Source organism: Melanaphis sacchari, unplaced genomic scaffold, assembly GCF_002803265.2.
Source record: "Melanaphis sacchari strain LSU unplaced genomic scaffold, SCAv2.0 Contig34_pilon_pilon, whole genome shotgun sequence".
NCBI classification, from domain to species: Eukaryota; Metazoa; Arthropoda; class Insecta; order Hemiptera; family Aphididae; genus Melanaphis; species Melanaphis sacchari.
This window is the reverse complement of record NW_020271213.1, coordinates 1,085,269-1,106,544: the sequence shown is the minus strand read 5'-3', so window position 1 is coordinate 1,106,544 and position 21,276 is coordinate 1,085,269. Positions and strand designations below refer to the sequence as shown.

Here is a 21,276-nt window from a genome sequence, read left to right as displayed (position 1 = left end):
GAGTGATTATGAATTTTATCAGAAAACGAATGATAATATTATCACAAAATAACAATATAATAATATTAATTATTAATTATTAATAATAATAGGTATTCTAATGATATCAAATAATAAACTTTAATTAAGTAATAACTAATCAGTATAGACATTAGACAATTGAACTATAGTGAAAACACTTAAACATCGAATAATTACAACAACAACATGTCTTTGTAAGTTTACAATTTTTTGATTACTGAATAAAATCTTAAAACAACTGTTTATCATTTGGAAATATTATATTCTGCTGCATTTTTGTACATAAAATGCAAATTTAATCATTAATTTCTTAATCTGCAATTTTTGGGATAATTCGCTGTTTTTATTTTTAAAAAGTTAAGCCTGAAAATTTAGTTTGTAATCACTAATCAGTTTGGAAAATATTTAATACTTTGATAAATAAATAAATTATAGTAATTAACTATGTTTAGTATAGCATTGTGTCACATAGCTATAACTATAAAACAATGTATTTTTAACGTATTTTAATGTACCTACTGAAAGATCATAATAATAAATTTAGTAGAGTAATTAAAAATAACTAAGTATAGTAGGATACTGTGATAATACAAAATAAATACAAGATTACAAATAATCATATATACTTAATAATTATTTATAAGACTTCTGTGTTGTGTTGTGTTTTTTTGTTTTTTTTGTCGTTTAAAAATTAATTCTAAAAGTGTTATAAAATAATATTCACAATTCTTACTTGATAATGTTTTTTTCGTACATTTTAAATTGTTATTTTTCCAAGATATTTTTTATTAATTCTTGAATTGGAGTAAAATATGGTTTCAACAAAATATATATTAAATATGTTTAGTATTAGTTGAATCCTTTATTGAATTATTTTAATTGGCAGTTATAACTTTTGATAATTTTGATAATCTTATTGAATATATTTAATTTTTAATTCATTTTTTCTTTAATTCTGACTCTTGTCTTTTAATACCATTATTTCAACTTATTACATAAATACATTCAAGTATCTATCTTATAATGTTATATGAGGAGGTAATTATATTTTAAACATACATTATCCATATTATTTTATAATTCTGTCTGTTAAAATTTACAATTATTATAAATTATAATATTAATTCACACAGGTCATAGGTACTGTTAAATTATATACCTAAGTTTAGAATTATTGAAAATTTAAAATTGGAAACATACTATTTTAATGTCAATATTATATATTTATATCATATATTTCACATTTTTACATTATACAATTATTTTGATGTAGGTTAAACTTCATTAATACATATTTTATTAAAATACTAATAAGTAGTAAGTAGTAATATTAGTCATGTTAAAATCAGTGGAATGCTGAAATAAGCTTTTTTGAGGCGATTGTCTCAAAACCAAAATGGATAGGTGCCAGGCAATAAATTTAGTGTGATAAAAAGTTTTTGATAGTAATACTTATACTAATAGCTTAAAAATAAAATATGTAGATTAAAAGTTGTAAGTGCATAGGTAGTCAAATGGTAGTCTACCTCAGGCCTGAAAATTGTTCAGTATACTACTGGTTAAAACTACTATATTTACAATTTTTTTTTTTGACTCTGGCTTCCTCGCTGTCCTTCAGTGTGGATATAATATAAAGGGCTATAAATATTATAACGACATAGCTTAAAATATGTAGTATTGCTATAATGCACTTATAATTTAATTAATCTAAATCAATACTTAAAATGACAATTTGGTTTGTAAGGATTTAAAATGTGTTAATAGTATAACTTTTTATTTAAAATCATTTAAAATTTTTATATTACAGTTTAAAATCACATTTTAATGTACTTGGATATCTGCCATATTTTTCAAAGCTTTATTAACAGCGACTAATAGTCGCTCAACTCTGTGTCTATCATCAACTATGTGTTCTTCTTCAACCAGCACTTGATCAATAGATCTATTAACTACATATGGAGTAAACACTAATTTATGCATATAATGGTCGATACTATTCAAAACATGATTGACCATCTTAAATATTATACGCTTGGGAACAAAATCTCGTACATTTTTCCTGACAAACTCAAAGTAACAGCGTGTTAAATTTTTATGCATTTTGACTTGTTTAGAAGATTCCATCGTTTTATCTAGATCATTAAGCCCGGATAATATTTGTTTAAATAATTGTTTAGTTCTTTCTTCTTCAGCCCTTGTAAATTCATCATTTGTTAAACCTTTTTTGTTTGTTACGTGTGTTGATATAAATGCATCCTGAATTACATCAGATGATTTAACTAGTTCTAAGATAAAATCTGGATTTGTTGTATTCAAACATGCCTGATAAGTTTCAATATAAGATCTTATAAATTCTTTGATGCTTTGTAATGTGTAATCTATCATTTGATTCAGCACCATTTTTACCTAAAATTGAATTAATGTTATTATTTAGTTTTTTATATAAAGCATAGATATATAATCATGATCTAGATACTTGACATATACATAAGTAATAATATTGTTTATTGTGCTAAACTATCAATTTATATCTACCTACCCACAAATTAAACATAATTGTTAATTGTAATATATATTATACAATGTGTTCCAAGTGGAAGTGACCAGCCCACGTCATACAAAAATATACCTAAAATAATGAAGAAATACCCCTTAAAGAGGGGGTCTAACTTTTTTATTTTCAAGTTATGGGCAATTTACCTTTTTTTAAACAAAACCGAACCTACCATGCATTTTTTATGTTTCTCCAAAACTTTTCAACACATAATTTTTTTTTTTTTAAGTTATTTAATTATTTTATCAATCAATATAGTAACTAAACCAGAATTAATGTGTTTTATTATTATTATCATTATTTATTTTTGTCTATGAATTCTGAAGATACTATTTATATTTGGTAGCAGATATAATGCTTTCATTTTCAATATTAAGTGTGTTTTCTATCAACAAATTGTATCTAGATGGTAATTATTGGAAGAACTTAAAGAAGAAAATACTCATTGTTTTTCAATCAAAAATTTTTTTTATAAATGTAAAGAAAAAACAGGAATATCTAAACAACACCAGTGTTGAACAAAAATAATTTTGTTACAATTATTATCTATTATAATCTTAAAACTAATAACCAAAAATACTTGAAATTTATTTATATTTGCAAATTTTTGATATAATAACATTTTTTAAATATTCTTGTTCTTTATACACTTTTGAAATTTTCATAAACAATTTTCTCCTTAAATTTTTTAACTTTTTTGCTTAATTTTTTTTATTTCTGAGTGTTTAAAATTTTGTTTATAATATATGTCAAAAAGCTTGGAAATTTATTATACATTTTCTAATGCATTTTTCTTAGAAAAATGCGGTTTTAAAAAAAATAGTTAATAGCAAATTAATTTTTAATGATAGTTTAAAATTAACGTTTTAACTAAATTAGATATTTAAACAAAAAATAATGATTTTAGCTTTTTTGTAAAAAGAACTACTTATATAACCAACAGACAATTTCAACATTCCATTATCGCCATAATTATAATTTCTAAAATATTTAGAACTAAGCCATTTATACTACAAATTACAAAATTCTACTTACATCAGTATTCAGTTTCGGAAATCTTTTGAGTGTATCCAAAATACTTTGATCAATAGATTCAAAAATCCTCAACATTTCAGCACCGACCAGATCAACACAAATCATTGCTGGTTCGATAAGATTTTGTAATTGTTTACCTACCATAATTTCTAATGCCTTCTCGTTAACAAATGAACTTTTGTTGGTTCCTGCTGAATTTAATAAAATGTTTCCAATCTTTTCATCAGTTAAATCAAGGAGCGGATCAATTTTATCTAATTTTTCTACGTATTCATTATGTATGATTTGAGAAATTTTTGCACCTCCCACAAGTGTGCTTTCAGATAAATCTTTTCTATTTCCAGCTACTGTATCGCAGTATGATTTACACACATCATTCAATAAACCTAAAACAAAAGAAACCTTCTGGTCTGGTGTTTTCAATGTTTTTAGTTGGTTTTCTAATCGATCTTTAGTGTCATATAATTCTTTACGCAAAATCGGGTACGTTTTTTTTATATGCATTAATAGTATATTCTGCAGAGTATTAGCTAGCATTTGATTGCCGTGTTTTTTGTAAATTTCAGGATAATTGGCTTTTAAAAACTCCTTCTCGGATTTCAAAGTTTCTTTCATGGATTTATTGTCAAAAATATCTTTTTGACTTCGATTTACAACTCCAATTATACCAAGCTTAATAGGGATTTTGTAACCACAAAGAAGTTCTATTGTATCTTGTATTGTGCCCTTATCAATAAGATCTAGCTTGGTTACTACAGCGACTGTCCTTGTTCCTTCTGGGTCGATATTTCTGGCAATCTTAAGACTTTCGCTAGTAGACGGATCTGTATTAGCAGTAACTACGGCCAAAATAATAGAATTTGGTTGTTTTACATATTTTAATATTAATTCTTGAATCCGTTCATCAATATCTTCGGGTTGGTCACCAACAGGAAGTTTGGTAATACCTGGCAAGTCAACAAAAGTTAGATCATATAACAGAGTATATACTTTTAATACAATTGGCTCATGTGTTATGCCGTTATTGTGACCAGCTAAATAATTTGTTCTATTTTCAATTTCCAAACGCACATCATCAAAATTTTGAAACACAGTGTTAGGTTTGTGTAAAAACCATGCCCATTCTTTTATTTTATCATTTTTTGTTATTTCTAACATTGATTCTCTATCTTCTTTATTATATCTTACTATTTGAAGAATTAATGGAGCACGAGTTACAATTCCAGTACCTCTTGGTAAGAATGATTTACCTACCAAACTCTCAAGGACTGAGCTTTTGCCAGAACTTTGAGATCCGACAACAACAATCTGAGGCAAATTAATTTTATGATCACCAATCACTGCAAAAACTTCTTGCAACTTGTTAATTGTATGAATTAAGGATTCCATAAGATTTTTTTAGCAAATTATGACGTGTAAATATAAGTATTTATGTAAGAAAAATTAAAATATATATTAATAATTTAATTGTGTCAATTATGTTTAGATGTACTTGTTGTAAATAAACTGTTATTAATAGCCATGGTTACTTATTACCTAATTACGCAGTGATTAGTGAATTTAAAAATTTTAAATACAAAAGTTAAGTGAGCCTACCACTCTGCTGTAGGTACCTACATCAGGTATCGTAGTGGATCACTTATGTGAGTGTCAAATTTGAATTAAATTATTTGTAAATGAAAAATGATTTTGAGTGTGTAGACAATTTCTTAGCTTATATCACTAGATTTATTTTTGTGATATGTTTTTTGATATAACTTAATTTGTTCTACTTTTAGTAGTACGGTAGGCTTATATATTTTTTTTATAGGATAATGTAGTTGTAGTATATAATTATTATAATGATATACATTTAAACCATATCATATAAATTATTTATTAAAGTCAAAACTTAATTTTATTTTTCTGTAAAACTCGTCAAACAAAAATACATAGATATATACATCTGTATTTATATTTTGAATCTATTTTTTTTTATAGAATATTATTTAAAATAAATCAAAATGTCATTGTGTATAGTAAAATTTATAATAATATAATATACACAAAAGTTTTAAGTTTCAACAAATAGTGTTTTCAAATTACCTATAACAATAGAATTATCTTCGTTTTTTTAAAAAACGAAATTAATTTATCAAAAAAAATAAAAATTAGTTATGCGCTTATGAATAGGTCAAAAATAATCTAAAGATTTTGAAAATTTTATTGTAAATAAAAAAAATTATGTTTATATTAATTAATGACAATTTTAAATACTTTTTATTATTATTATTTTTTTTAAATACAACAAAATATCAAAAAATGTTTGAGGAGAAGTAATTATTTTTCAGGTGAATATCGAATTTTGTAAAAATTTAAATTTGAAATCCTCATAAAAAATTACTTAGGCACTCGATAAATTTTTTTCTTATTAAAGTTGAAAAACTTATTAAGAATCTTATTTTAATTTTTCAAATTTTAGGTATAAAAACAAAACATTTCATAAATATTTCTAACCAGTGGTCGTTTAACAATTTTATTTGATCGAGCAAACCTTAAATATACCATACACCAATCCATCCATCCACTATTGTACAAATTTTATGTTACTAAATAAAATATCAGTTTGAATGAGTTATTAGTATTAACGTATATTAATATATAATATGTTATTTACTCATAATATATACATGTTTAAATAATAAATTACACACTAAGATATTTTATATATATAAAAATATTACTTATTATTAAAATATTATAGCAAGATATTATGTTTAATAAGTTCTACCTATTAATAAAATAAAGCAATCCACAGAAGATTTGATTTCATGACAACTTTGTCAATTACTTTTTCAAAGTTAATATCAGTTGAGCAAGATAGATCCAAATGTGAAATGTCTTTGCCAATCAGTTGAATTTATATTTCCTTGATTATGCGTGATACTTAATATATTTTGGCGTTTAGATTGATTTATAATAATAAAATCAAATGACAAGTCTAAATGATAGAATCAGTATTGAGACAAAGACAACCTCTCTTTACGTCTTGTTAGTTCTTATAAAATATTAAAATATTTCAAGAAAAATAATAAGTTATAGCTATTTTAAAATATGTCAGTATTATTAACGATAACCACCCCACTACCCACCTTAAATATGGATCGGTGCAAAGTCCCGGTCTTTTTGCATGTTTAAGTCACCTCTATTTCTAACCACAAAATAATAAAAATATTATATAACTTTAAATTTTTAATAATTTTTAATAGAAAAATATACAACTTACTTATGTAGAGATTTGTATTGGATTTTCAAACATTATACCCAACGAACAATTTTTAATCGACATTAATAAGAAAGAAAACTAAAAAAGGTTCTGTGATCTCCAAAGCTCTAACTAGATTGAATTTGCTATCAGAAACCATTCCCAAAGTTGATAATCAAAGAATTTTTTTCTTGTCAAAAGCTGATGACAGTAAAATAAAAAACATACACATATATTACAGTCGAATTCGTTTATAACGATGCCGTTTACAACGATATTCCGGGTAAAACGATTCCAAGCAATGTATTTGGTTGGTTTTATATCTTATGTATTGTTACATTTTATAATCCGGATATAACGAAGTTCGGTTATAATGATCAGATTCTTTTGGTCCCTAGAAGATCGTAATGAGCGAATTTGACTGTATTGTAAAATCAATACTTTTATTTCTCTACTCAGAATCTAAAAGAGTAGGCATGTATATGCCTGTCAGTATTTTTTTTTTAGTTTCATTTCTCTTCAATCATCAATTAAACAAAACAAAAAATCGTTTGGTTACGTCACCTCCATAAAAACACGGTTAATGATATATTATAACAAAAGCCTATCGCTTATCAGTTATCAGAATACGATAAAAACACTTAGCACAACAGCGATGTAGCTATGAACCAAGATTTAAATTTCAGGTTTTCGTGATATTTAGTCTGTGGCCTGTACTATAAATTTATTTGTATTGTAATAACTAATAAGTATTAGGCAAATGTAATGTCTAATATCCGCATTATCCATGCATTTCTCATTGAGTATTTCATGTTTGTGTCAAATTCATACATGATAACATTATCATTGCTTAAGACTACTTTTACGTTCAACATTGATAATATTTATTTTATAATGATTATATAGGACTGCCGATAGTGTATCACATAGTATGATTGTATACTTAATATATAGCTAATTTTCGCCCAAAATAAAGAATTTATTTTCCTTTTCGATTCATACTTCTTGTTAATACTTTTTACGTAATTGTAGATACATCACAATTTAATAAATTACGAGTTGGTTACTCCCCTCTTCGTCGTGAAATAAGCTGAAACAAACTAAAAATGGAGTCAGATAAATATATTACGATTGTTCCTGTTGAGTATCCTCGAAACAGGCAACAATTTATACGGCCTCCCGATGAATACAGGTATTAATATGATGTTAATTTTTTATTAATATTAATATAGCATGTAGTCTATTCTGTGATTACTATTTATACTTATACTAATTTGGATTTTTATTTGAACTAGTGATTTTCCTCAAAACCGGAATTGGCCTCATACGAGAGCGGTAAGAACTGAATCAAGTACTATGCGAAGAAAAGAACTCAAACGATCATTGGAACACAAAAGATCTCACAATCATTCTCTTAATGATCCTATACAATTGTGTTCTAAGCCAATAATAAGTGCTCCCCTTGCATTTCAAACCGCCCCAAAGCCAAAAAAAAACCGTGAGTATTGTAATTATAATACTTTTAATTATCTACTATATCTCTATGATTTATGATTATCTCACTGTAGCTTACATAATTTATTTTGGGCACCCTAAAATAGAACTATGGTGCATATTTTTGTTATTATATAATAATTGTATCACCTGTTAAATTTATAATTTATAAAATTACCAATTTTAATAAAAAGCCTAAAATTTATTTTAAAAACTGTCATATTATAACTTTTTTTAATAGTTTTAAAATATATTCTAATTTATTTAAATGTTTAAAATAAACAGTACTTAATATTTATTGTTTATAGCGCTAAGTGTATATATTTATACAATGGCTGACATAGTCTTACATATGGATATAGAAGATGCAAACACAACTACAATATCAGATCTTGTTGATATTATAATACAGCAAAAAAATTTAGGATTATCAAGAATTGCTAAGAATATTTTTACAATTTGGATGAAATCAAATGTTTTAGGTAATTATCAAATGTATAATAAAATTTACTAAAATGTTATTACTTCTGTTTTTTCCTTCAGAAATTCAATTAAAACCACATCATAAATTATTGACAGTTTTTCAAAAATGGTCCTCACTTGAAGAAAAATATTGCATTCAAACTAAAAAAATTATTTTTAAAGAACCCATTTTAAGTTTTCAAAGAAATGTGTTCTTTCCTAGAAAAGATGAAGAAAAAATTAAGTAAGTATACATTTATAAACAAAAAAATATTAATTAAAGTTACATTTGTTAAAGGGATCAAAAAATTATTGAGTTGTTGTACGCCGAAGCTAAATATAATGTATTACAAGGTCGGTACCCTGTTGAAGTTAACCACTGTTTAATGTTGGCTAGTTTGCAGTGCCGAATAGAATTAGGTCCAAATAATTTACAACAGTACACCTCAAGTTTTTTTAGGTAACCTGTATCAAAATTCTAAGTATTATGTGAAATAAAAAAATTTTATTTTTTATTTTTTATTAACTTTATAGAGATAACCGGGAAAGATTTTTACCTTCCCATTTATACAAAAGCTGGTCATCATGGTTAAATCTTGATAGAAAAAGTACACCTCATTCTCGGCTTGCAGACCATTTAAAACATATACAGATAACTGGATCTGATCGTAGACTTTACCACAAGTATTTAGAATGCTGTTACATGCTACCATTTTATGGGTGAGAATTATACATGTTTACTTTTTTTAAATCACTAAAACGTATCCAAATTCTTATTTAGATAAAAAAAAAAAAACTCATTTATAACATGATTTTACTCTGAAGAGAACACCATACTTGCATATGTTGTTTCTGTTTTATAATTTATAAACTTGTAAAAAATTCATGAGAAAACAGATAGTATTCTTTTATTTAAGTTTGATTATATTATATCAATACAAATTTATTATCAAATTATTAAATTTATTATTAAATCACTACATACATTTAAAACTATTGAACATAAATTCACTATTATTTCCATCTCTACCTTACTTATATAACATCATATAACATATTATAATATAGTAGAATCTCAATAACTCAAATTTCAAGAGAGATATAAATTAGTTCAATCACATTACTCATTTTTTTTTAAACTACAAACTAATTCAAGTTAGATATTAATATTTGTATATTAATTAATAGAGCTCGAAAGTTGATGTATTTTGCATTTTTTTTTTGGAACTTTTTAGACGATGCTCTCCTAGCCACAAATCTGTTTCATAAGCATGTGAATCTAAATAACTAATTTTTATTTTGCATTTTTTGGTGTTTATTACTTTTTTAGTCATTTTTTGAGATTTTTAGGTCATTTTCCCACATTTTTAGTTATTTTTACTGATTTCACACTAGTTCATTTCTTATCGTTTCTTGTTGACCATTATGCCGATAACTTAAACCACAGACATTTATAAAACAAATATTTTTAATTTTTTAATTTTCCTATTTTAAGGACATTTTTGTCATTTTTATGTCATATTTTGAATTTTATAGTAAAATAGAGTAAAATATTTAAAAAAAAATGTATTTTTATTAATATTTGTAATTTTTTAGGACATTTTTTGCCATTTCTGTGATCATTTTTTATTGTTTTTAAGGTCATCAACTTCCGAGTCCTATTAATTAACTATAATTACAATTAAAAGATTGCATTTAAAAACTAATTTCTTATATATATATATATTAATTAATTAAAAATTTATTTGAAGATTTTTACAAAAAAACTTTGTTGTTCCTACTTTTTTGGTTACTTAACCAACATTGATTAGCTTTAAATTGTTGTGATCAAGTTTAGATGTAAAGAATTGAACTATCTTTTTTAAAATTGGTAAATTTATTGGAATGTTTAAATATCTACATTGAATAAATCAATTGAGTAAACTAACCTCTATATTGAGATACTCAGAAATCTTTATTCTTTTCATTAATCCTTTATTAGTTTTGTACTTTCTTAAAGTATTTTCTTTATTTTTTAGAATGGTTTAAAGTGTAATTGGTAGAATATTAAATTGCTTGACAATTTCATTTTTAAGTTAACCACTTTTAGTCACCGCCACCTCACTTATTATATTTATTTTTTTAGAAATTGTTAATGCAACTAATTTACATTTAAGAGATATAAGTACATATTGTACACACTACACAACTAAGATTATTTTATAATACAATAATTCATAGTAATAGTTTCATTTGTACATATATGATTATAAACTAGTTATTCTAATGATAAAATTTAAAATATGACTTAGTTATCTATGCTCAACTATTTTTATGTTTGACTTATCACGACAAATTAATACATTGAGTGTACAAGAATTTTTCTGAGACAAAAAAAAAAATTTAAGTTATTGAGACTCGACTGTATATTATATATACAGTATATATATGTTGTACGTTCAGTATAATCTATTTTACTCTGTTTTTTTTTACATTTTAGTGTGTATTAATTTATTATTAAATTTAAAAGTAAAAATATTATTTAAGGATCTATGTATGCTTTTTATAATATTTTAATTTTAAAGCAAGTTATAAATATTTTAAAATCATCATTACTACTAATATCATGTTTAATTTATAATTAGAACACAATAATAATCTTATGCGTAGTCCTTTATTTTAAACTTTAAATTTATTATGATAATAAGTAAATAGATTAATCTAAATCTAAAATACATGTTATGTAAAAATTAAGACAACACACATTTGGGTACAACATCCCCTTAACTAGTGTCTATATAGTTCATCCTACTATCTATTATCATTTAAAGCTCTATTCAGAGCTTTTGAACTTTTTTTTATATTTGAGCCAAACATTATAAAATCTTAACAAACCTATGTCTACTGACAATTGTTTTGCTATAGGTCCAATTATTATTAGCCAAATTTACATTCATTCTAATACGGCTGCTGTAGTATTACTATAATTTCCCCATTTTGTTCTATGTTTAATTATTGTTCATCAAAAATAAACATTTTATTTTTTTAATTGATTTCAAATTTTTAACTATGAATTAAAAATGTTTAGGTGTGCTTTTTTCCATGGTCAAATTGAACAACCTGTTCGAGGTTTGATGTCTTTAATTAACCATAAAGATATTCCTATTTATATTGCAGTCAACACCGAAGGAGTTTATATTTTAGATTGTGTGGAAAATGTAATTTATTTCAAAGTTAAATACCTGTGATAACAGATAGGTTTTCTAATTTTTAAATTAATCATTATAGAGTTTGTTGTTGGGCCTTAAGTATCAAGATTTTTCTTGGGAATTTGCTAAGCCATCCCAAGAAGATAATGATCATTGTTTACCGTGTATATTTCTACAGTTTTTAGTATTAGAAAATGGAACAAGAGTTTCAAAAATTTTACAAGTATTTTCTAAACAAGTAAATATAAGTTTTAACATGTAATTGCTATTTCATAATACATAAATCATTAAGTTGATTTTTAAAATACCCTGTTTTTAGGCTGTTATGATAGATGCTCTAATTGCATGCTTTGTCGAAGATTTTAGACACAAATTAGCTATGAATGAATATGACGATGTAGACAGAACTGGCGGCTTTGAACATATTTCTGTTGGAGATGGTAATCAATTTAATTAATTGTATATAAAATATTTTTATTTAATATGTTATTTATAGGATCTCAAATACCTTTGGCACATTTGTTTCGCAGTGAACCACAATCTCGATTATGTAATAAACTAAATAAGTTGACACTTGCTACATTCGACGAAGACGGTATGTTAGTTTATAATAATTGTCTATGTTATACAGATTATCTTTTTATAGTTTGTTAGCATGTACTCATCATTTAGAAAGTTGTTAATACCATAATTTATTTTTATCATTCACATTTCACAATCATGCATGATTTGTAGGCTATTTATGAATTTAATCTACTGCATTGGACTAAAGTAAGTTTTTAATGATTTTTAATTAAGCTTTGTTACTAATGTTGTTCCGTTCAAGATTTAGATTTAACTAAATTATTAACTGTATTATCATACATTAAATAAAATAAAATATGCAAAGCTAATGCAATCATTTATTACATATTTTAGTTTGGATTTGGCTTACTAGTGGCGCATTAATGTAAGACAAGGTGAGAAATAAGTATCTACTCATTTCCTGCCACCATGCACCACTAGTGAGTCAGATCAAATTAAAATAATTACATTGGCGTTGCCATTGATTATTTATTATTATAGTATTTATAATCAATTATGTTACCTAGCTTTAGTGGTTATCCATTATTCAATCTATGGTATTACTTATAAATAATTATCAACTGTTATACAATAAAATAGTGTATTCATACATTTTTAAGCGAGTCCAACCATATCTTAATTAATCTCATTAACTAGTTAAAATAACTTTTAGCATTAATTCTGTAACTTTATTGCCTAAGAAATAAGTTGACTAATCCAAAATTTATAATTACACAATAAATAAAAAATATTTATTATATTTTACCACCATAAAAAATAAACAAAACAAAAATAATTACTTCAAGCTATGCTGCATGACTAATAATTCATACATTTTATCAAACATTATCTATATCAGTAATTATCAATTGTCTCAACTATTAACGGTTTTCTAATAAACTTAATTCAGTTATTGTGACTCAGTTAAAGTTAACAATACATTGTATTATTTCTAGACATTTTTTTATTTAATAAAATCAAATTGATATAAACAAATTTGTTCAAAAAAATATTAAGTGTTCAGCATATAAAAGGAAAACACATATATTTTCTTATTAAACATCTGGAATTTACCATGAAAATGACAAAATAGACTATAGTATTTAAAAATAATAAATGAGTATGTGAAACACAAATCAATGATGAAACAGATATTTTGGAAATTTAACCTAACCGCTGTGTAGAGTTAGTTTGTTGGCATATCCTTCATGCATTTAGTTTTATATAGCTAACCTATTTATATTATTTTCTTGCAAATTAAAAAATTATCTTGAAAAATGTAAACCCATGGTAATCTATAAAAAAATTGAGTCAAATATTGAAATAATTAATAAAATACTATAAATAGTGGTTATGACCAATAATTTTCAGTATATAATTTTTTATTTATTTGTTCATTTTAACTTTTATAACTATTAATCATTTTGTTTTTGTACCTATATTAATACAAAACTTTTAAATTGGAAATAATTATAAATTAATTACATATATACATATATTATTTATAAAATAAAAATTCTTCATTGAACTATCAAAGTGAGTAAACATATACTAGTGACATCATTCATTTCAGTAAAACTATGTATAGATAAATACATTTTATTTCAATCATATTACACAAAAGATAATAACATAATATGCATTTATTTTTTTTTTTTTATAGGTCATTGTATTGGACAAATGGGATCTTGGTCATTCAGCTACTAAAAGTGGATGCTTAATATATTTTTTTCTATAGATCTCTATATAGCCATCAAATTTTTTTTTTAAATCACTTATCTTTTGTTTCTTATCATTGAATACTATTGTATCAAGATATAATACTTTTGGTTACCTTTACCTAGTCAATTTTACTTGTATTTTTATTTAAATCTTAAATAGGTTAATATTGTTTTAGTTAGTATAATATGTATTTGTATTAAATTTTCTTTAATCTTCATTATCAAGAATTTGATAACAAACATTTTAATGTCTATGCTGCGCAAACTATTAAAATTCTATTTTCAAAATAATGTAATATATTTTTCAGTCAGAGTTTATTTTGTTCTTAGTATCGGGTATTATAAATTATTTGTAAATTTTTTAAATTTTTTTTGATAAAATTACCAACTTTAAAGAGATACAATGTTTTCTGTCAATATAGTACTTATTTACTTAGGTTGCTTATGTATTTTTTTTTAAAAGTTATTAATTGCGATACAAAACTCTACTCTATTCTTCTATTTATTATAAAAAACAACCCAGATAATTGATTTGTATGTCTTTTGATCTAGCATTATTTTGTTGTTCTATATATTAACTACTTATGATTAATTTAAAAAAATAGTTGTGAGAGATTGGCATGTCACTGTCAAAAACCTGTTAATCCTGTATTAAATACAGTTTATCATTACAAATATAAAACTATTATTCACTTATATATTTAATTTAATATATCTATTACAAAATTTTTCATCTAATCTTTTTAGTTGTCAAAATTATTTCTCCTACGAAGTTAGTATGATAAATATTTATAAGTGTAATTTAATAAATATTTAATAACCATACTTATAATTCAAGATGTTATAAAATTACATTATTATTATTATTATTATTATTTTCTTGTGGCATTATAACTGTGATAGAAACATCCACCAAATTATTATTTATTACAATCATACACAACTTGTGTGTTATTACTACTTGTACAGTACAGTTGTATATATAGTACTTTTTTTGAAAAGTTTGTGTATTATCTAAAATTAAGTTTTTGGAACAAAAATTTAAAAAAATTAGAATTATTACTAAAAAAAAATGTAAATAAGTAATTTATTGACTAAAACTATGTATTAAATAAAGTAAAAAAAAACCATTGAAATTTTCATTATCTACGCTTGACTGAACAAGTTTATAATCTGGGTAATGTGTAATTTTACTAATGTTGCATAAAAAAATTGGGTAGTATCATAATGTCCACGAGGCCAAGAAATGCACAAATTACTTAATAACCCTAATTTATCACTATTCTAATTTTTTTGAAAGATTATTTCTAATAATTTAATTACATATATCATATGTGTTTTATATTATTAACACTAAAGGCAATGTGTTAATATAATATTATTATAGAAGTTATGAATTGTAATTTAAATGTACTAATTTCTAAAATTTGAAAAAAATAATAGCATATACAGACAACAGGATTTATTAATTTATTTAAGAAGTTCAATAATTCAATTTTCCATTTACTACCGTTTGGTATAAAACACGATGCTTCCTAAACTTGTTAATTTTTTTATTATTTTGTTATTGATCTAAATAGTGATATTATTAATACTAATATATGATTTATTTACAGGTATCATAAAATTCTAATAAATGAATTGTATGTTTTAAGTTTAAAATGTAGTATATGTAGATATAATAACTAGTGTTAAATAAGTAGTAAATACATCAATATTCTTTAAAATAATTGTTTTTTTATTTAAAAATTTAATTCTTTCATGTTAAATGTTAAAATTATAAATATTATGTTTTATAAAGATAAATATTCTTGATTAAGATGCCGCTTTTATTCCATGTTTGAATTGACGACACTGCGGCAACTACTTTTATGATTAATGCCATTAATATACTAATTTAAATTTAAAATATTACATACTATTGTGTAAAATTAGTTAATTTTTATGAATATTTATTTTTTAAAGAAATTTAATAAATTGTACGTTAAATAAGTAAATAAGTATTAACATTAAAACATAGATGTATAATATACAATAGATAGATCATTCATATATCAAAAACAGCAAGGGTAATGTTCCTGAATAAAGAAAAGAAACGTCAGTATAAGAAGTATATCTTCTGTCCTACTTAGAAAAAAAAAAAATGATTTATATTCTATGAATTATTAGTTTACATTATTATTGTTGTCACAAATCAGAGAATAGATTGATCCTTGAATAATGCTTTATACTTTGTCCTATGAATTCAAAATTATAATTATGAATTTCTGTTTGCCAAATGTTCCAAGTTACCATTCCAAAAATATATTTAATGCATTAAATTAAGCAATAAAAACCTACAACCAGTCTACCTAGATAAAAAGATATATGTGCAGATATTGTGATCATTGTTTAAATCATATGTATTTTTTTTTTTTTTTTTTTACTAATTATGGTGTTCTTGATGAAATGCATTTTATGGTTTCTGAAAGTGATTAAAAAAAAATTTCATTTTATTTATAAGTATTTCTAGTAACTTCTTTGTCATTTTAATAATTTCACTTTGTGTTTATAATATTCCAAAAAATGAAGAATAGTAATACCTAGTGGCAGAACTCTTTATTTGAACCTCAAGATTAATAAATGTTATTTATATTATTCATGAATAAATCATAAAGTAATGTCATATAATTGGCAGAGCTAAATCGTCATATTCATGACAGTAATTATGAGTTATTAGGTTTTTAACAATGCTATTTGATTTATAAGACATTCGATTTGTATAAATATTGTTTTCATTAACAATAGCGCCAAAAGTTTCATAAATATTTAACAACCTTAAAATTCAATAATTGGATAACGTATCTTTTGTTAAAAGTACCTTAATTTAAAAAAAAATAATATATTTAAAGTATCTCTTAATGTGTATAGTTAAGATTCTTTAGCATTCCTACCTAATAAATAAGAATTTTTATAAATTTTAGCATGAAAAATGTATTCTTTCATATTCATATATTTCCTTTTATTAAAATAGATTTTTGAAAATTTTTTCGACATTTCGTCACAAACTACCAATGGAATAGGAATTATCAAATTCTCAATTTTCTTTCTACTTCAGAATAATTGTTAAGTTGGTACTTCTTTACTTCTTCTGATCCTGTATTAGCAAATTAGGCACATTATTTTTGACATAATGGCAAGATAAAAATCTAAAAGTTTTAATTAACAAAAAATATTTGATTTGAAAATGCTCTAATTAAATTTTATTTTACAATAATTTTGATTCTATAATATTTTTTTGTGTTTCAGATTTTGGTAGCAAGATTAATTTGTATTACAATGTTTTATTTTCTGTACGATTGTTTTGATTAGTTTTATAGTAGAACTAATGTTTTATGTTCAACTTAAATTGCAGTTTCTGATAACAAATTAAACCTGTTTGGTAACTTGATATATTTGATAGATTAAAAGTGAAAATTTACAGTATTTTACAATATAATCAATAAAAAACAGAAAATAAGTTTGGGAAAGATAGACATTTTCATGCAAAACAAGATTTGTTTCAATAGGATATATGCATTAATTAATTTTTATATCTCTAAAACAGATATGCTATTTATTAACATAACTTTCATTTTATAGTGTAAAACTAATAGAATTTAATTATTTGAACTAAAAAATTTCTTAAATAAGCTTATATCATACATGCCTAAGATTTACGATTATTAAAATTATTTATGTGCATTGTAAACCTATGAACTATTAAAATTATGACTGATTATGTAAAAATTCAATTAATTCATCTTAGTGGTTAAGTGTAGATAGTCATGAAACTATGAAAGATGTTCTCGGAAATGCAAAAAATCCACATGATTGAATGAAAATGTAGAGTAAAAAATTAAATTACACATTTATAATAAGATCAAGTAAAAACATTTAAATTTATTTTATCGCCAAAATTATGTTACTTACATAAATCATTTAGTCAAATTAAAAATGTATATGTATATATAATAATATACATATATTTATGGTTCAAAGTCTTCCTTATCATAAATATTGTTAATAAAATGAATATCGTTTAATCCTTCTCGGTTTCTTGCCAGTTCAATAGCATAAAACTGTATTCTTATAACTATAAAGCTGTTGCTTTCACTATAATCTCCATGTACATCCTTTCTGATTAACGTGCCAAAATTGTAGTTTTCCATATTCTTATAGAGATCACAGAATCTCCTCCATTTCTAAAAAAAAAACAAAAATACAATTCTAAACTTTAGTGATGTATAATAATAAAATCAAGAAACATAACATAATATTATTACAATATTTATACATCAAAATATTTTATGTTTAATTGTAAAATTTTAAATACTTACAATTTTAGATGAATCATTTTTCACATCCTCTTCATCAAGAACTTCTATTTGAAGATCGGGAAATAATCGTCTAAATTCTTTATAAATTTTTTCGTCATGAGGAGTCAATTTTAATAACTTTGGATCAACAGAACATATCAACTGAAATCAAAGAAATATTATTTAATAAATATATAATTTTACTAATATACTAAAATTATTTTTATAATGAAAAATCATTTATATTATATTATTCAATATATATTAATTTGAAAGTTTTTAATTAATATAATAAGTATATTATTGAAGTTCAATATAATTAATATTAAACCATGACTCACTTAACATATTGGTTTTTAGTTAATGTAAAAATAAAAATTTAGTATACTTACATTAAAATATATTTCTGCATGCTCGTATGCTTTGATGGCCCACATCATTTCAACTTTTCCCTACAAACACAAATATAAAATTAAAAAAATTCACTTAAATACAAAGAAGAATTAATACTTGCATCATTTCCATACTCATCAGCAGGTCTTGAAAGTAAGCTAGCCCCTGTAGAAAGTTCTGCAGCTCCCTGTAAACATAATATTTACATTAAATTAATAATAATTAATACTATTATAAACTTTAAAAATGAATCTATTTCTCAGAAATTTTATTATAGTAGTAGATAAAACTAGTAATTATGATACGTAATAAATAGGGTTAGAATTTAAATGCTATAAAAAAACACAAAATATGCTGAAAAGCAATAAAAATGTTAAAATGTGCTTATATATATATACATACAGTAAAACCTGTCCTGTGCAGAATTGCACAAGACCAAAAAAAATTTCCATTTTAAGCAGATTTCCATCTAACTGAATAAAAAGGAAAATTCCGTACTATATATTATCAATATTCTGCATGATTAAGATTTAAGTTTATAACATTTTTCAGTCAATAATAAAAATTAAAATGTTGAAAATTAATAAATATCAGACTACAATAAATTTTAATTTTTAGTAAACAATTACATAATATGTATCAATTAGATATTTCAAAATAATGGTAAATTCAGTTCCAAAATTTAAAGGACATAATATTTAGTAGGTATTAATCAAATAATAATATAACAAAATAATGCAAACAGATTAAAATATAATTAAAAATTCCAAAATTTGTGTAAAGTTTTGTTCAGTTTTTTCTTTAACAATTAATAACTTTCATTTTTTGATTTAAACTTTAACATATCTTTAAAGATATTATAAGAACAAGTAAGATGAGACGAAAGACAGGAAAACTACAACTATATAGGGTGACAATAATGAGCACCGATGATATAGATTCAAGATAAAATGTAGTTATCTATCGACACGTATTAATATTGCTGACCTTAGTAATTGTTTAATAACAAAATAAATGTGGGTACCAAGAATATTTTTGTTCATTTTATGATATGTTTTTCCGTTTGTTAAAGGTATATAGGATTTACGAGACACGAGACCAAAAAAGGCTTTCCATTTTACATTAAATAGGTTCTGTTTAATCAAGGGTCTGTAAGAGACAGGTATTACTGTACCGAAAAAATATACTTAATTTGGACATATAAAACATAATTGCGATAGTTAATAGACTACAAGCAATAAATAATATCAAACATTTTTGTAAACAAACAATAAAATTAAGAATGAATAATAAGAAAAAAATATATATAAAATAAATTAATATATTATCAAGAAAATTTTACAAAAAGCTTAGCTGTATGATGAAAAATATTGAAATATTAATATATACTATAATCATTAAATCTCCAAATATGTATGAAATAAAAATGCATGTTTTTAATCTCCAGTCTGTGAAGATTTCTTTTTTGGTAAACTAAAAACCAAGAGACAAAAAAATTATGTAGCTAGCAAAAAAAATGCATAGAATGTACTCTGTCCACTGAGTGATCAACAGTAAAATATGCATATAATTGACAGATGGAATATTCTGATGGTGACCTGAAGTAATGTTGCGATCAGACAAGATCAAATTTTGTTTTAATGCACTTTTTTTAGATGTAGTTGAGGTAACCACTCTTTCTAGCAAGAAAACACTAAGCTTAACCTAAAAAAAAATTTTTTTTTGACCGTCCTCATGCGACATTTGTCACAGCTGAAGCGTAAGGTTTCATATACCTATGCACAAAATCTGAATGTTTCTTAGCTAGATAAAATATACATTAACAAAAATAGTCAACATTTGATTATGTTTAACCAACCTATTAAAGCCAAAAATCACATAAAGTTTAGAGGGCAAGTGAGTAGACATACACGTTTACGTTAACTAATATTAACAGTTGGGCAAGTAGATACACATATTATGTTGTGTGCGATCGAAGAAGTTACGATATCGCCGTCGTCTAATCTGGGCACTTACCACACCGTTTGCAATGGTCAGATTATCCATGACGAAAAGTCGAAACTACCGCAAAACGAACGGACGCGGAACGGCAGGCGTATTCGTATGTCGTCGATGTTGAAGTCTTTGGTCGTATGAATGGACGGGCGACAAACGAACAACTTAGTAGTAAGTACAAACTACGCACTACGCGGTGAAATCTGGAATCTGAACACAAGCCTCGGCGTCGCTGTACAGTGATAAGAAAATACGACAAAAAGCATTG

The 21,276-nt window shown here is 24.0% G+C and overlaps 3 protein-coding genes across 5 annotated transcripts; 1 reads left to right on the top strand and 2 right to left on the bottom strand.

The window, feature by feature from the left end:
* Positions 1–101: 101 nt before the first annotated feature.
* On the top strand, positions 102–14,576 carry LOC112596797 (FERM domain-containing protein 8). 3 transcript variants are annotated; one of them, XM_025342601.1, is made up of 12 exons: positions 102–215; positions 7,887–8,046; positions 8,150–8,352; positions 8,657–8,830; positions 8,892–9,054; positions 9,109–9,270; positions 9,345–9,530; positions 11,878–12,007; positions 12,078–12,236; positions 12,318–12,438; positions 12,495–12,593; positions 14,226–14,576. In XM_025342601.1, exons 2-12 carry the CDS (start codon positions 7,961–7,963, stop codon positions 14,267–14,269), a joined length of 1,527 nt encoding a protein of 508 aa, XP_025198386.1. In that variant the 5' UTR covers positions 102–215; positions 7,887–7,960; the 3' UTR covers positions 14,270–14,576. The 3 variants fall into 3 exon arrangements, with proteins under 3 accessions (XP_025198386.1, XP_025198384.1, XP_025198385.1); XM_025342599.1 differs by lacking the exon at positions 14,226–14,576 and having other exon boundaries at positions 12,495–13,292; XM_025342600.1 differs by lacking the exons at positions 102–215; positions 14,226–14,576 and having other exon boundaries at positions 7,810–8,046; positions 12,495–13,292.
* LOC112596798 (dynamin-1-like protein) lies at positions 1,843–5,327 on the bottom strand. Its single transcript, XM_025342602.1, has 2 exons — positions 3,611–5,327; positions 1,843–2,427 (listed from the first exon to the last, which is right to left on the bottom strand). Exons 1-2 carry the CDS (start codon positions 4,997–4,999, stop codon positions 1,843–1,845), a joined length of 1,974 nt encoding a protein of 657 aa, XP_025198387.1. The 5' UTR covers positions 5,000–5,327.
* Positions 14,577–18,266: 3,690 nt separating the features above from the next.
* On the bottom strand, positions 18,267–21,252 carry LOC112596805 (protein PBDC1). The gene is made up of 5 exons (XM_025342610.1): positions 21,030–21,252; positions 19,135–19,200; positions 19,013–19,072; positions 18,642–18,782; positions 18,267–18,506 (listed from the first exon to the last, which is right to left on the bottom strand). Exons 1-5 carry the CDS (start codon positions 21,057–21,059, stop codon positions 18,291–18,293), a joined length of 513 nt encoding a protein of 170 aa, XP_025198395.1. The 5' UTR covers positions 21,060–21,252; the 3' UTR covers positions 18,267–18,290.
* Between the last annotated feature and the right edge of the window lie 24 nt (positions 21,253–21,276).